Source organism: Malaclemys terrapin, chromosome 2 (genome assembly GCF_027887155.1).
Source record: "Malaclemys terrapin pileata isolate rMalTer1 chromosome 2, rMalTer1.hap1, whole genome shotgun sequence".
Classification (NCBI taxonomy): domain Eukaryota; kingdom Metazoa; phylum Chordata; order Testudines; family Emydidae; genus Malaclemys; species Malaclemys terrapin.
The window spans coordinates 116,339,174-116,357,175 of record NC_071506.1 but is presented as its reverse complement, the minus strand read 5'-3'; the positions used below and the strand labels follow the sequence as shown (position 1 = coordinate 116,357,175).

At 41.7% G+C, this 18,002-nt stretch overlaps 1 protein-coding gene across 3 annotated transcripts in view; it reads right to left on the bottom strand.

The window, feature by feature from the left end:
• The window catches only part of F13A1 (coagulation factor XIII A chain), a 119,076-nt gene that overhangs the window by 28,074 nt on the left and 73,000 nt on the right, over nt 1-18,002 (bottom strand). For all 3 annotated transcript variants that reach the window (XM_054017838.1, XM_054017836.1, XM_054017837.1), the window contains exons 6-8: nt 15,154-15,261; nt 12,296-12,470; nt 7,178-7,316 (exon numbers count right to left, since the gene is read on the bottom strand). In XM_054017838.1, coding sequence (XP_053873813.1) covers nt 7,178-7,316; nt 12,296-12,470; nt 15,154-15,261 — 422 coding nt within the window. The remainder of the gene's footprint in view (nt 1-7,177; nt 7,317-12,295; nt 12,471-15,153; nt 15,262-18,002) is intronic.

Genomic DNA, 18,002 nt, shown 5'->3' with positions numbered 1-18,002 from the left:
ATATCAAAACAAGCCTGTGTCTTAATGACTCACTGTTGCAGTGAAAATCTCATAAGAATTTCCTGGGTTCAGCAGTTTATACGTTGCAGACGACAGATCAAGCCAGATCCCCAGGCCCAATAATTTGGTGCCTGCTGAAGCTTGATGGGGAGCATCAGAAAGGTAAGTGTAAGCCTTCTTTGCAATCCCCTGATCCTCAAGCTCCCTGGCACCAGTTCAGTGCCAAGAAGCCAATTAGAGGAGACTGAAAGATGCTCTAAATGGCACTTAATGCATAGGTCCCTAAAAAGAGATTCAGGCATCTGGGGATTGTTGGTGCACAGCTGTGCTCCTGCCACAACCCTTTTTTGTCAGCCATGTCCCCAAGAATGGGGGCTGTGAGAAGGGTGCCAGGCAACTATCTCAGAGAATGCCTCTATGCAAGAGAAATCCCTAACTGCGCATGCACGCTGGTGTTAACACTGCTTTGTGCCTCTTGAATGGTATAAAGCAGAACTAGCCAGGCTGATGACTTGGTATATCTTAAACAGAGGTTTCAGTACCAACTATACAACAGGCAATATGCACAACTATGTTCATTCTGACGGGTAAAACAAACAAACGAGCTTTTAACTATGAACATCACTGGCAGGACTGTGTGTGTGTGTCTAAAAAGCATATGCTAACTGTGGTATTCTCAATAAATGCTGTGTATTTACCTTCCTCTATAAAGATCCCGTGTGCTTCTGTGTAAAGTTGCAGGTGCAGGTTTATTAACTGACCCTGCACTGGATATAAAAAAATATTTCCCTAACTCCTTGTAGGTCATTTTTGAATGCTTCAGACCAAAGACTAAACTTTTTAAAGAGGAATAGTTGCATTAGTTTGCGGACAATACCAAGCTGGGAGGGGTTGCAAGTGCTTTGGAGGATAGGATTAAAATTCAAAATGACCTGGACAAACTGAAGAAATGTTTTGAAGTAAATATGATAAAATTAAATAAGGGCAAAGGCAAAGTACTCCACTTAAGGAGGATCAACTGCACACATCCAAAATGGTAAATGACTGCCTAGGAAGGAGTACTGCAGAAAGGGATCTGGGGGTCATAAAGCAAACATCATTCTGGGATGTATTAGCAGGAGTGTTGTAAGCAAGATACAAGAAGTAATTCTTCTGCTCTCCTCCACACTGATTAGTCCTCAACTGGAATGTTGTATCCAGTTCTGGGTGCCACATTTCAGGAAGGATGTGGACAAATTGGAGAAAATCCAGAGAAGAGCAACAAAAATGATTAAAGGTCTAGAAAACGTGACCTATGAGCAGTGTTCCCTCTAATTTTTTCACCTCACGTGCGGAATGAATTTTGTTATGTGCACCAATATGCAGGTGATGTGTCACACATCACCTGCATATTGGTGCACATAACAAAATTCATGTGGCAGGGGTAGGGCTGAGGGGTTCGGAGCGTGGGAAGGGGCTCAGGGCTGGGGCAGAGGGTTGGGTGTAAGGGTTGAGGGCTCCAGCTGGGGGTGCGGACTCTGAGGTGGGGCTGGGGATGAGGGTTTTGGGGTGCAGGAAGGTGCTCTGGGGCTATGGTGGGGAGAGTGGACTCCCCCCAGCTCTCTCTCCCCGCAGCAGCACCTGGGCTGGAGGGTTTGTGGGGGGAGAGGCATCTCTCCCTGCCGTGGCAGCTCCGGGGCTGGGACCGCATGATAGGCACCCTTCCCCCAGCAGGTCTGGGCCAGAGCTGGGTTTGGGGTTGGCTGGGCTGCCCGTGCCGCGACTGGGTTCGGGCCTGGCTGGGCCATCCCACCCCGGCTGCAGCTGGGTTCAGATGGGGTAGGGGCATCCCGGCCGGTCCGGGCACCCCAGGCACGGCAGAGTTGAGGGCTGGGCTAGGTTGGGGCCAGGGGAGGGACATGCCCTCCCCCTCCCGCAGCAGGACCCCAGGCGAGTTCTCTGAGCGCCTGTGTGGTGCTAAGAAGGCAGCTGCACAGCTTACAGGGAACTTAGCCTATAAGGGAAGATTGAAAAAATTGGGTTAGTGTGGTCTGGAGAAGAGGAGACTGAGAGGGCACATGCTAACAGTTTTCAAGTACTTAAAAAGGTTGTTACAAGGAGATGGGAGAAAAATTGTCATCATTGACCTCTGAGGATAGGACAAGAAGCAATGAGCGTAAATTGCAACAATGGTGATTTAGGTTGGACATGAGGAAAAATTTCCTGTCAGGGTGGTTAAGCACTGGAATAAATTACCTAGGGAGGTTGTGGAATCTCCATCACTGAATATTTTTAAAAGCAGGTTAGACAAACACCTGTCAGGGATGGTCTAGATAAACTTAGTCCTGCCATGAGTCATGGACTAGATCAGGGGTAGGCAACCTATGGCACATGTGCCAAAGGCGGCACGCGAGCTGATTTTCAGTGGCACTCACACTGCCCGGGTCCTGGCCACCAGTCCAGGGGGCTCTGCATTTTAATTTAATTTTAAATGAATCTTCTTAAACATTTTAAAAACCTTATTTACTTTACATATAACTAAACTATTGTTGTATATTATAGACTTAGAGAAAGAGACCTTCTAAAAATGTTAATGTATTACCGCCACACGAAACCTTAAATTAGAGTGAATAAATGAAGACTCGGCACACCACTTCTGAAAGGTTGCCAACCCCTGGACTAGATGATTGCTAGAGGTCCCTTTCTATGATTAGGTCTAACTAAAGGTCTAAAAAATACGCAAAAAGCAATTTAGGTTAGAATTTTCCAACTCTCCCTTGGTAATACTGCAGAAGGTAGAGAGACCCCAACTGAATCACCAGTGCCGTGCTGCTAAGTTTTCCTTGGAGGTTTTCCATGTAAGCAAAAACTAGGCCCAGCTCTCTCAGTTTCTAATTAGTTCCCAGCCTCACATGCTATGGTTGCCCACGTGAGAGGTCATAGCTCCACAGGGCCAGGTTCCATTGGTCTTGGAACTAGGGGTGCTGGGGTTGCTGCCGCACACCTTAGCTTGAAGTGGTTTCTATTATATACAAGGTTTACAGCTTGGTTCAATGGCTCGCAGCACCCCCCACTATACCAATTGTTCCAGCGCCCCTGCCAAGTGCTGTTCAATGAGCCACATGCATTATGTTCAAAGGCATTTAAGTGGTTAATCTAAGCACTGAGACTTGAAATGCCCTCACTTGGCTGGATGCTTGAAAAAACACCAGGTCATCTCATTTATAATTTGTCCAGAATGTTTCAAAGATGAACAGCCCTAAAGAAAAAGATGGCTCTTGTAACTTTTTTGAAATTTTATTAGAGCTCAAGGGAGAGCACAAACAAGGAGGAAAAAACCCAACACGAGTTTCTCGCAACAGCTTCAAGAATCAACCAAGTGTTTGAATTCTGTTATTGCCAAAAATGGGGTAGGGGAAAGTAGCAATTTTCTTTGCAAATTATGTGTATCCTGCCAGCAGATATGACTAAAATTGCATTTGTGTAGCCACTGATACTTCCCTAATGCATGCAATATTAGCAATAAAATTGCAGCCAGAATGGATTGTTAAACTCCGACCATTTCATTAATAATAGGTGAAAAAACAGAAATGGAGAGGAGTCAGTGGGATCTGAGGCTTGTCTAACAAGACATTTCAAAGCGGAAATAAATGCTTGGATCAGGGAAAAACTTGTCAGTTAGGAGACTTAATGAAGCAGGAGTACAGAAAAAGCATTATTCAAGAAAAGTGACGCACACAACTAGAATTTTTGATATTGACTCAGTACGCCGCATTCTCATAGAGCCTTTGGTGAACCGCTATCTGGTAGGTGGGTTTTTGAAAGTCATGATGATGCCATGTGAGAAGAGACAACCTCTGCCCTGAAGCACTTAAAATCCAACTTTGAATCAAACTCAGTGTTCTTGGCTTTGAGTGAGACAAAAGGACAGAATGTAAGAAACAGCAGGGAGGGAGCCATGAACGAAACTAATCTTATTTGGCGAGTAGACACTGCAATGTAATAACCTGACTGTAAGCTCTTTGTGGCAGGGACTGTTTTTTTTTTGTTTTGTTTTGTTTTTTTTTGTTTTGTATAGTGCCTGGAACAATGGGATTGAGATTTATATATGCTACTGCAATACAAATGATAAATAAGTATGATGACATTGGGTGAGGCTGGATAGATAGATATTCACTTGTACTGTCCCAGCTTTTGGGGGATTCTTCCATCCCTAAAAGGTAATCTAAAGTTCCTCCCAGCTCCAAAACATACTGGGCCACATGCTTGGCTGTGGAAGTGGGCTCTGTTCTACTGACTTCAATAGAGCTACACCGCTTACTAGCAGCTGAGGATCTGGCCCTATATATAGACAATTATTTAAACTGAAGTTTTAGATATAAAAGCTACACCAGCCAGAGACTAAACAAGATGATAGAAAAACTAATAAAAGATGACCATGTGGGTTTTATGCCTGGCAGACAATTTAAGAAGAGTACTTTACAGGGTTCATATGGTTAGGGACATATTGGAGGAGAGAGGACATTAGGATTGAGAATAGTGCTGAAGACCTGTCTTCCACACCACAAGAAATTTGGTTTTGGAGTGAGAGAGAGGGTGGAGCATGAAAGAGTGGAGTTCAACACCTCAGAAAGGATCTCTTCTGAGGCCTCCATCCTACACTGAGCTTGGCATAGAAGAAGCTCCTGCACTCATATGGAGGCTCATTGACTTTAACAGGGATTGGAGATCATACTAGGATCAAGGCATGATAGTAGGATCCACCTTCAAGGTATATTCCTTACATATCTGTACATAATTAAAAGAAAACTAAAGTAAGGAGAAGCAGTCAGTAATGACAGTAATCTGACCAAGTTTTTAAAAATAACTTCTGGAAAAGTCTAATTCTTTATATATGTTTTCATCCTGAGAAAAAGTGATTTTTTCTAAAAATAAGTAAATGCATATCAGATGCCAAGCACTTGAGTGCAGCCCCACACCTAGAGAGGGGTCTGAACAAAAATCCTGGATCTAAACATCCCTGAATTCTGGGGGTGTTTGAAATAGGAACACAGATCCATCTTTTGCAGCTCCAGGGAATAAAACAATCAACTGATATAGATGTTCATAACGGAAAGAGATCCTAACTCCCAGTTACCTAGGGATCATAAATAAATTAAAAAAGAAAACTCAATAAATTGTTATAAATACCTTGAATGTGTCGTCTTAAAAAAACAAAAAGCTACATTGAAACAACATCAAGGATAAGACACAAACCATTTAAAGTCTGAGTTAGAGCTACCATAGAGTGGTACAAGGTAATGAAGAGAAAGGACACAGAGGAGAAATGGAAAGTGCTGTAAGATAAATTAATGTACGCCCAAGGGCTTATGTGCACCATGTAGCAATAAATACATTATGAGGAGAAGGGGAAGAACAAGGAAGTTCCCAAAGTAATCAAGACAAAGAAAGAGGCATATAAAATGTGAGGTGTAAAACATTGCGGGCTAGTTCCTCAGCTCAAGTGAATTGGCACAGATCCCTTGTCTTCAATGGAGCTTCATCTATTTACACCCACTGAGAATCTGTCCCTAGCTTCAGAGGAAAAATTGAACAATTATTGAATCAAGTGAAAAATATTGAAAAATGGTAGGGAAATGAAAAGGTGGGGGCAGAAAAGGAAAAATTCACAAGCGGTTAAGACAAATGTGATTTTGAGTACAAAGGGAAAAAGAGCTTGATGAAGCTGTCAGTAGAGTGTCTAACATACTGCAGTAATACTTGGCTATATACACAGGGCCTAATTCTCCTCTCATATCAGTTATACATCACTGTATCTTCAATGGAGTTACTCTCAATTTATACCAGTGTAAGTTGCAGGAGAATCATACCTATAGAAATGTTCTAATGTCTTCTGATCATTAGAGTAAATGCTAAATTTTAATTTTGGAACCCTGGAACCCCAAAGTATAGGCTTCAAAATAGGTATATTACAGACACAGAACTACGTAATGTTGTTGTAGCTGAGTCGGTCCCAGTATATTATTTCACCCACTTTGTCTCTCTAGATACAGAACTATTTGTTTTCTGTGCAATTCGTATAGGATGGCACATGGGTGGTTCTGTGAGATGCACTGACTTATGCTATCATGAAAGAGAATTTTTCCTTGGAAATTGACATGTAATTCTTACATAGATTCCAAAACCTGGATCCTTCCCCGCTGACAATGGAACTCATGGGGATGATATCAGGGATGCAATTATAATAGGCTCAGTCTTTTTGTCCTTGGGACAGTAGATTTGTTCCAGTTTTTATGTTATAAAGAAACCAGATCTTGGATTGTTAATGAAGCATCCTGATGAATGAATATTATTCTACCGATGAGGTGAAGAAATCATTCACACAAATCAGGAATATTAACAGTGGGCAGAACAAGAATCTACTGAATGTAGGAATGTGTATAGAAGGCAGATTCATTGCTCCACAGAAAGAGAGATGTTGTGGTATGGTAATCCACAGATCATTTCTGCTGAATGTAGCACTTAATACATATTGCTGTTCTTACTCCAGACAGGAGAACGGGAAAGTTTGAGGGAGAAAACAGCAGAATTGTCTTCTGCAAACCTAAGGTGGTCTTGGCTCAAACAATACACTGATCAGATATCCTGTTATTTTTATAAAGCTAACAGAAGTATTAAAGAGACCTGTCCTGTATCTCTTAAAAATGTGTCTGATTTATTTTAAAGTTTGTCCAGCTGCAACTCTGGATGCAGGTACCAACTTTAAATAAAATATGCAAATAGGAAACAGAAAATTTCCCATGACTTCAATGGACATTGGATCAGGACTTAAATCCAAGCTATGAAATCCTCCGAATACCAGCAAAATTAGAGATACCCAACATATAGCAAGATTGGGCCCTCTGTTAGCAATAATTGCTGAACTCTAGAAAACCTATTTAAGTGTTCACCCTCTCTTCCAAGTTGCTTATATGTGTGGTACATTGAATGCTGACTCTTGAACTGATCCCTTGCCTTTTTCCATGTTGAGTAATTTACATTCATTGGCCTATTAACTAGCTTTTATTCCACAGTTTGCAACTATGTCTTTCTATAATCTAGCAGTATTCTTTAAGGTATACAGCAGACACAAACTAAACCTCGATCATCTGTCATGTTTTATATGCACAGAGATGATAGGTTTGCTGGGACAGCTCACCAGATTGAGTCTTTTGTGAGTTTGGAGTCCACTTTCCCTTCTTCATCCACAAAGACATCCAGTTGTAAATTGGCATCATTATCATGGGCAGAGGAATAATTGGTAACAATTCTTCCAGGTATCCCTATGCACCTTAAAACTGGAGTGGAAAGAGAAAGGAAATGCAAAGGATGATATGAGGCAATATGATGATACATGGGTAAGAGGATGAGTAGATAGGATGGGTAGGTAGATTGGAGGAGATTATAGGTATACTGCAGGTAGAAACAGGGTGGGAGGATGGAAAGATAATTGGGGCCTTTATTATTTCAATACTTTCCATTTGTAAAACACAAACACTTTTTCCTCATGTGCTAAGTGTAACAGTTAGCTTCCCCAAAAAACAAGACACAGTAGAGGGTAAACACTGGACCTTCCAGCAGTGATAAACTTTGAAGTGAATGGAAGACTTTATTAGAAAGGGCAACAGTTAGAAGGTTTCTTGGTTTTAAGTTTAGTTGGAATTTTCCAATGTTACATTTGGAGGAATCTAGAGAATCCAAAGAATATAACAGAAATCAATTGATATTGAGATAAAAAACTGAATTATTTACAAGTGTCAGAGTCAGAGTTTAAATAAAGCACATTACATAATTTGAACCAATTGCTCAGTAATAATACTTTGAACTTCTGTAATCACCTTTTATTAGACGATCTCACATGAATTAAAAAAATGCATTAAATCCCAGAACATTTCAGTGACGTTAGTAATTGTTATCTCTATTTTTATGGATGGGAAAGCTAAAATGTAGTCAGGTTAAGGCTCTTGTTCAGATGGTCTGGTGCCTCATGGGAGTCCCATGGCCATGGTATAGCATAGGAGATGGGAGTCCAGCAAGGGATGCACAGCTCTCAAAGAAGAATGCGGGGTAGTGGGAGGGGTGGGGTCTGAAGCATCTGAACAACAACTTCCATGAGACACTGCAGCAGCATTTCTGAATTGCATATTTCAGTTTTCAGAGAAGCATTTGTGTTCTTCATTTTTTGGATGAAAAGCCAAACGTTTCCACAGAAGGCAGATACTGTTTTGGGGAGGAGAGAGGCTTGAAAACCCAATTTACTGTCACAAAACAATGTCAATGGAAAAGTTTGGTCAGCCCTATATGGTACTATTTTGGCTAATGTCAATAAAGAGCAACAGCGCACATTTGTTTTAAATTGTTTGATGACAGATTACCTGGATGCATCTCATACATTCATCTCATACGTACTGTGGCAAAGCTCCAAGCCTGTATTGGTGGGTCCCGTGCTTCTTGGCGGATATAGTGGCCTCAGAAGCTCACTGAGGCCCTCAATATGACCTCCCTTTCCCAGTAAGGCGGCAAAGGTTACAGATTATTGAGCTACTTCCATCACAGGCCTGTATGGCAGGTGGGAAGGTGGAATACCCACAGTCTCTGTTGCTCTTTAGAGCTCCTTAGGCACAGTTTGTTCTCCTGCCTGGATCCAAGTCCGTTTCCCCTTTCAAAGGGATCTCTGTGGATCATGCGGGAGGGAAGAAAGGGGGGAACCTGGGCTCGCCCTCTACTCCAGGTTCCGACCCAGGGATCCTAATGATAGCAGCTGTTAGCGGCTTCCCTCCTCCACTGACGCTGCTTTGATTCCCTGGGCCACTTCCCCATACTCCCCTTTTCCAAACATCACCCTTACCTCAGGGTACAGTAATGCTTCCTCTCCTCTCCTCCAGCTCCTCTCACCTGGGCTCCTCTCAAGAGGACTGGAAAGGAGAGCTTTTAAAGCAGTATAAATGGGACCTTAATTGATTCCAGCTGTCTCCATTAGCCTAACAGTCTTACCTGACCCTCTGTCAGTTAATTGAGCTCAGGTGCCGGCATTAGCCTAACGACCTTAACTGGCTAAATTGGCATCAGGTGTCTTGATTGGCCTGGAGTAGCCCTTGTTTGGCTATCCAGGGAACAGGGACCTGCTCATTCTGAGGCTGATATACCTGCCTTCCACTACCCTCTTATATCCTTCTGGCCTGAGTCTGTCACAGTACCTATGGATTACATTTCTTTCAAATGCCCTCCCAGACTTCCAGCACATGAGTGCCATCGGGGCTCATTGAAAATAATTAATCTGACTATTTTAAGATCAAAGACTTAGCTTACTTTTCTCCAGAATGTTTTAGCATTTTAAACCAGATGATTGTTTTGAATCAGTAAGGTAACCTTGAAAAACTGGATTGGTTGCAATTGCAGTCATAAAATGTTACAAGCTTCAAATAACTCAAAACTCAAAGCAATCATTTTAGCTGAATTAGCCTTCCCCATATTCACTGTTGTCTTCTTGACGCTCATTTGCAGTGGCTCCTTTTCATGTAAGCAGCCATATGCTAGATATGCCACTGCCTAGCGTTTTAACTTGCTAGTCATCTTTTTTTTTTTGTTTGTCATCTGGCTTCGTAACAACAATGCATGCGAGATCTCTAACTGAACATGTTACGTTAGTAGGCCTACCTTGCCAGATTCTGTCCTAAGATGCGCAATACAGGTGGCCCTGAATCTACATTGTATTACTTCAGTTTTATAAATAGGATATAGCTAGAGGAATGCAGAAATTAATCAGTTCCAATAGGAGCTGTGCACCTGTGCTTCAGAGGGCAAAATTTGGCCTGCTGTGTATAATGGGATGTCTGCAATGGAGGAGGTTTTAGGTGTAGCGCAGGATTGAGGTGGCAGGGTGTCCTGGGGAAAATGCATCAGCCAATGGCTATAGAAATTTCAAATGGCTTGTGGTACCTACCAGCAGTGGCATGATCACCACACTTGTAGCATGTAGAAGATAAGGTTGTACTGGAGCCCTGCTAGTCCTGATATAAGTATGGTAGTTGTTACAGTGTGTGTGTTTCAGATGGAGATGTATATCTAAACTAAAGATACACACACACTTCTCAATATTCAGAAATGAAGGTTTTGGATGTCTCTCTCTTTCGTAACCATTCCACAACAATAGAACTTCATGGTTTCAGGTCTAGCTCTCTGGCTGATGCACTTTATAAGACATAACTTTTACTTTTGTTTGGGGAGTCAGTGGGCAGGAATAACGAATTTAGTACTTGTCAAAGGTGGAAGACTGGCAGCCCTCACAATTTAAGAGGCTTAATTCTCCACTGGCTATTCATGCTATGAGCAGGGCTATACCACACATTCTTGGCTACTACTTTTGGAGCTGTACCGGGGCAGTGATATGGTGAGAAATTTTAAGAAACAGCTGACTGTTGACAAGGCCATATAGTCTTCCATGCTAGGCAAGACCTGAATTTCTACTGCAAAAATCAAAGGGAACAAATATTTTCAAAAACCTTTCAGGTCTTCCTCCAGCGATCAGCTGGAGCTCTCAGAGCGGCATGGTCTCTGAAGATTTGCTGTTGCTTTTACTATCTTTGTTTAGGTTTATCAATACTTGCAAACAGCTGGTAATTGAAATTCCATGGAGAATTGACTATGATCATAGTATATTGGCTTTACTTTTGCTCCCAACCAGGAATCAACCCACTCCAGAAATCCACATATTCCTAGATAGTTCAGCAGCAGACACTTTGGGGAGGGCCAAGTCCTAGTTGATGTAAATTGGCATCGCTCCCAAAGTCAATAGAACTACAGTGATTTACACCAGGAAAGGGTCTGGCATATGTTCTCCCTTATCTTATTAGATCCAGAAAGGTATGGAACAGAAACAGATAATGAGGCATAATCTTAACCTAATTGCTCAGTGCATTAATCATGCAACTTCCAGGTCTGCCAATATGGGTAACATCACGGACATAAGAATATACTGCAAACAAAACTGATGTGCCTGTATAGGTCATGGATACAACATCAAAGAGAAAGTGAGAGGGTTTCATTGGGTTATTTTGTTTTTCTAATTTCTTCTTAACAACTTAAAAATGGAGTCCCAGACCCTTGGTTTTGGCCAATGAGTTTATGGCTGCAGCTCAGAATGAGGGGTTGCAAAGATGTCCTTTATGGTCATCCACTGATCCTGGGATGACTGTGTGCCACTCTGTCACCAGGCTGGCAGTCATCTTAGTGGGCCAACAGAGAACTTGGGGATCAGTGGGGTTTAGAGAAACCCAAGCCATATCCTTTATACTCCAGCCAAGCCCCTTACACTGGTAGCAGGGACATTGATATAAGAGCGGCTATGCTGGCTTTGAGCCTATAGAGGATCTCTGTACACTGGCATAATCTTCCTGGACCCAGTTACAGAAAACACTCTGTACTCCAAGATCTTGGCATGGGCAGAGTATTCACATGTCTCACAGTGCATATGTTTTTCTTGGCCTCTAGAGGCTAATAGTTTGACACCGGTATTGAGTGATTATTTGGTATGATGCTCCTACAGTTTCACTTGACAGTGATAGTTATGACCAGATAAGCATTGCTTTCCCTCACTGGGCTATGAAACCTAGAACCTTTCTGCTTTTGATGCAACACTGAAATTCTGATCTGATCGTTTAGTTTAACCTCTTGGTGCACCAGATACATGATACACCAAGCCAGTATTTTCCTCCACAGGGCTGGCTCACAAACTCCAAAGAAGTGTTGATAGTGTCAGTTACACAGAATATTACAGGTGCTGTGCCAATGCACCTCGGTCTTGCCAAGAAGAATCCTTGCTATTCCAGTCATTAGGTTTTCTTGAGCAAAGAGAGACTGTCAGTTGTGCCGTACAGTGCAATGGTTTTGTGATGTGGTCAGTTGCCCACAGTGGGTTTAGATCGAGATCACTCATTCATGATTTCCATCTCAGATTTCCAGAGGAAAACAATAACCATTCCATTTACAAAGTCTCCACCTGTCCCAATCCCCATCATGCACCCATTGCCCACACATCACTAAACACATATTTTACCAGCCATTTTAGATGCAAAAGACAGACTTTAGATAGCTAGAAGATTCTTGTAGAAGAGAAAAAAAAGTTGAAAACATACAATCATGTTCAAAGCACGGCTGTTTTAGCCATGTAATGGCAATAACTCCTATTATTTATTCTTGAACATTGTAGAGCCAACAAATATCTTAGATCTAAAAACTATCTGCACTAGATAAAAGTACCACTTTTTAAAATACTTACATGTATTGAAGACTCCAGCAAAGACCCAGCACTGACCGTACCGCACTGGCATACCAGAGCTATGATATTCCAGTAGGATGTCTACACTTCCAGTCCAGGCTGACGGTGCTACTCCATAAGCATAAATATTGTCCCAACTGCCAGCAACCACACCCTCATCATCTTTAGCATTGATCTAACGAAAAAAGAAATTTTGTAAATCTCCCTATATGTTAAGTATGTCTAAAATTTGACAAGGGTAGAACTAGCTCCAATAGTTGGAAGTTGCAGCTAAACAAATTCAGACCGAAAATAAGTTTCACATTTTTTAGCAGTGAGGGTAATTAGCCATTGGAACAACTTACCAAGGACTATGGTGGATTCTCCATCACTGAAAATTTTTACATCAAGATTGGACGGTTTTCTAAAAGATATGCTCTAGTTCAAACAGGAATTAATTCAGGGAAGTCCTCCAGCCAGTGTTATGCAAGTCAGTCTAGATGATCAAAATGGCCTCTTTCCCTTATAATTTAGGAATATCATGTAAGTTGTTTCCAAAACATTTCCCATTGTTTACAAAGAAGGAGAGCACTGGATTTTGGTAGTGGCCTGCTATGAGTACATTATGGCATAGGGCAATGGATAAAATAATTTAAAAGATATAAAATGATATAAAAATGTAAAAAAAAAAGTTATACGGTCTCTTCTATACAACCTTTGTACAAATACTTTTTTAGGGAGGGAGGTTATACTGTGTGTTAGAAATGTTGTAACCCTCTCCCACATTATGTTGTTTCTTCAGATGAGGTGCTTTTTTATCATCCAGGAATTTCAACATTCTTTATCATCTTCAGAAGAATAGAAAGGCTAATTGATTTGCCTAAGGTGACACACTAAATCAGTGTCTGAGCTGGGATTAAGACTCAGAATTCCTGGTTTCTAGTTCTCTACTTTAACCATTTGGCCAAATACCTAGATCTTTTAGTCACTTGGGGTCAGTTTTTCACATTTAGGTGTCACTGAAATCAATGGGAGTTAGGTACCTAATCTGTTAAGGCTCTTTTGAAAAATCCCACAGGTGGACAAATGCTCAAGTCCAATGGTCACTGGACCAAATGACTGAAAGTTTCAATCATGTCACCAAATGATTAACTGGGTGGAACTGTTTTGACACAGACATCCTAAGCTGTCATTTGTTTGTCATGGACTATTCATTTATATGAAGTGTATTTTCTACTGGTAGTTTAACACTCCATGGAAGTGTCACACTTGAAGTGGGACCTGGGGATGTACCATCCTCCAACGGGGGAGAAGAGGAGTAATCAAGTCGAGGACACATGATTCTTTGCCAGAAAGGGGGCGGAAATGGTGAAGTCAAGTCAAAATGCAACGTATATATATTGGCAGTTTTCAATGGTTTACTATTAATAAGCATGCTCATTGGAAAGTGAATATAGACTAATAAGTGACTCTGAATCCTACTGAGAAATACTGGGGTTGATTCTCCTCTCACTTATACCCCAGTGTAAATCCAGTGACTGCAGTACAATTATTCCTGGCTTATATTGGTGTGAGAGAAGAAACAGGTCCACTGTTATTTTTAGAGCTGAATCTAATAGCATGCATCTAGCACACACGAAAACAAGAAAGATTTTGCTGTGTAAGTTTTCTCCTGGTAAGACTATATGTGGAATTTTGCTGACTAGTGACTGAATTGATAGTCATTAATGAGCAATACATTTCCTAGTTAGTAGCAATCTGAATCAAATCAGTTGAGGCTGTGTGAAAAACCTCATTCGCCATATACCATTTAATTATGTTAATGCACAGCAACTACACTCTTGCCAAATAAATCACAATTTTCATTTAAAAGCTTTTGGTTGGATTAACTACTGTTTTCTAATTAGAAAATCCTGTGAACCCTGGGATGGAACAAGGTAAGTATTCAGTGACAAAACCAAAGGGTGAGGGGTTGCATCCAGTTAGCTGTCATGGGAGACATACTGTACGAGGCACATTTCAAGGACAGTGCAGTATTTTGATCTTTAATCTGTGCTATAACCAGTCACTAAAAGGCTACACTGTGGCTGTTAAGATGCAGCCCTAGGGAGAATGGCTGGGGGTGGAAAGGGGAAAGAGGGACACTGCAGAGTCGACCTGCACAAGCAGGAATCCTGAGAAGTACTGGGCACACGTGCCTTAACAGGGGCTATTGCATCCTGTATCAGGGTGGCATGTGTGCTCCTCCACCTACAGACTTGGATGGTGAAGGAGATCCAGGGTCACGATTCTCACCCTTTGGGGTGCCTCGCACTGCTGGCAGCCCCAATCAATCTAATTACAACAAATAATTATCATCATCCCCATTTTACAAATGAAGAAACTGAGGCACAGTAAAGTGGCTTTCCAGAGGCCAAACACCAAAGCCAGGTCACAGTCGGAATGAACATCCAGGCCTCCTGACTCCCAGTCTAATCAGCATGTTGTCTTCCCTGCTCCGGGAAGATGGACGTTATCCATTATTTGACCTGTTAAATACTGGCATGGTGCCAGGTGGAGTGCCATCACATCAAGAAGTGCAATGTCTGAAAGTGGCACTTCTATCAGTGTGGTCCTAGTGTCAGACACAGATGATGGGCAGACACTAAGATATCATCCCTCTTGGAGTGAGACATCAATCATGGCGGTCTCTAGAACTCAGCATGAGCAATAAGAATAAGTCAGATCTGACCTTAGGGCAGTGCACTGGGATAGGAAAGTGAGATTCCACCTATTCAAAGTGGCCATTCATGATCAGCTTTCAAAATAGAAATAAAAACATAAATAAATAAAAACATGTCATTTCCAACACATTCCGGGTCTTTATCTTTATTGCATACCACTGCAGATCCAATGCGACTGATTTTGACTGGGTTCCCCCGCCCAGAGAGATCTAGTTTTGCTCTATCCATCAAGTGTAGGCAAGCATCCAGAATGCCCTCTTCAAACTAAATAAAAGGAAAGAGGAAAAAAAGAAAAAAGAAAAGAGGCTGCTTCAGTTGTTCTGCTGGAAAGCAAATAGGAAGCTAATATTCTTTGCCCCTACAATAAATTGATCAAGGTCATGTTTTAGTTCAGTGTTTAGATATACAGGTTGTTGGTTTTTTTGTTTACTAATTATCCACGTTGAGCAAGAAGTGTTCCATCGTGAGAAAATGTAGTCTTGCTTTCAAGTCAGTTCTGATCTAGACATTTAAAGGTTATGGCAACAAAGTAATTTTTACATTACATAACATTTTAAGTGGCTATCAAGAATATAATAGGAAATTCTAACAACAACAAGAAGAATGCTGATCTATTCAAAGAGAACTCCGTGTCCTTCACAAGTCCTAGACCTGTTGATTACGAGGACCTTTCTGACATAGCCACTGCAGTGCCCAAAGCTGAACGATGAATGCTTTACCAAAGTTCGGGCAAAGTCTCCATACTTTAAAAAGTAATATGTTTATACCTGTGTTTAAAATTAACTAGCTATCAGATACATTATATTGATTAGTTCTGGCCTATGCAGTTGGACTAAGAAAATGACAAGTGACCTAAAGCGGTCTTCTTTAAAAACATCGTCTAAAGACTCCAACTTCTGAAATCCAGTAATAACAAGCGCAGGAATGAATAGGGGGAGAGGTGCCTACATAGACCAGAATCCATCATCAAACAACTTGCCCTTTGGTGTAGTTCCATTTGCTTAGGAGAAATTGGATAGCAGCAGAAAATACTGCTGTCCCCTGGAAGAGGATAGGGGACAGAGAAATGCGCATTAATAAAATGATCAGCTTCTGTATTCACTGAAAATGCATATAACAAAGTTATATTTCTATTGCAGGCTGTGACATACATCAAAAGTTATGAACTACAAAGCTCTTCCTCACTCATTTAATTCCATACGAGCAATGGAAAGGCGCTATATACAATATGCATCCATTTCTTAAAGACATGAATATGCTATAAAGGTTTTGTTTTCTAATTGATCCAAAATAGAAAAACTGAATTGATTATGTCAGCACCTATCTAAGGTACTGATATATTGTTGCACTCTCTAATGCAGTATCAACCAAGAAAGTCAGTGTACATTTATGATCATTCAACTCCTTGGCTCTACTAACCGCAATTGCACTAATTTGGTTTCTTTGGCATTTAACAGAAACTCATTATTAAATAATCAGTTATCATCTTAGACAGGGCCAGCTCCAGGGTTTTTGCCTCCCCAAGCGGCGGGGAAAAAAAAAAAAAAAAAAAAGCCGCGATCGTGATTGGCGGCAGCTCCACCGTGACTCTTTCTTCTTTGGGGGCAATTCAGCGGCAGGTCCTTCCCTCCGAGAGGGTCAGGGACCTTCCGCCGAATTGCCACCGAAGAGCCCGACGTGCCGCCCCTTCCCCTTGGCCGCCCCAAGCCCCTGCTTGCTCAGCTGGTGCCTGGAGCCGGCCTTGATCTTAGAGTGCGAAACTGAGTTCAGTGGAGGTCAGCATTTCCCCACCAAGGAGCTAATGCCAGAGTCATATCATCCACTGAGTGTTCGCACTGGAGATCAGTTGGATATTGGTATGTATTGGAAATAATCCTGGACCAAGGATAGCTCTGTAAAGATACCCCTTTCTAAACAGCATCCTCACAACAGAGGATGTAAATCCTCTGGCTCACCTCTGCTGGCACCAGCCCTGTCTGGTACAATTCACTCTGCTCTTGGCTTGAACTAAGGACATGTCACTTTCACCAAAGTCAAAAATTTGTTTTCTTTGCATCTAGTCATCACTGGTCTCAAAGACCTGATGCAGTAAAGTATATTCTGTGTTAAACCCTTGCCATCTACAGTTTATTAGGTACTCTTTTAATTATTGCTGCCTGAAGATCTCAATCTCACTGGCAGAGAGAGAGAGAGAGAGAGAGAGAGAGAGAGACATAGGAATTGCCATCATCCTGGTGGTGTTAAGGCCCCCCTGGCCTTAAAAACTTCTATTGGTCCAATAAAAGCTGTTACCTCACTCACCTTGTTTATTATCCTGGGACCAATGTGGCTACAATACTGCAAACAATAGTAAGTGTTTGTGAAATAACTGGGTTAAAAGGACAAGAGAAGGGATAAATGGCCATCAGTATACCCTGGTGACTTCGCAACAGCACAAAGCAGACATAAACCAGGCTAGAGACCTATACTTCTCCACCTTCCATGCCAGTTATTTTGCAAAAACTGCATCAAACTCAATGTCATGTCTTCATCGCTTGCATTCAACTGCTGTCTAGCAAAAGATGGACCTGAAGCAAAACACAAAATCTGAAGATCTCCAAAATTTAGGAAGTGAATGGCTGCTTTTGCTTTGCCATAGCAGTGCCAAGTATCCAGAGAATACTGCTGAATTTAGCCCATGCAGCATAAAGCAGTCACTCTCAGCTCGAGACAGCCAAGGACAAAAATAATTAAAAGCTGGATTCAAGACTGAGGTGTTTTGGCAGAGCAGTTTGGAGAAACAGCTGCAAGTAATGGAACTGCTACATGGAAAACAAAGCTGGGGAGGAATAGACAGACACAGAGATCTTGTCTCCACACAGACTTGCACTGGTTTAGTTAAACTGGGGCAAACCCCTGTGCGGACCCTCTTATTTCAGTTTAAGTTAAACCTGTTTCTAATTGACATATGCTAAACTGAAATAAAAGCTGGTTAAACCAAGATAAGAGTGTCTGTGGGCCTGTTG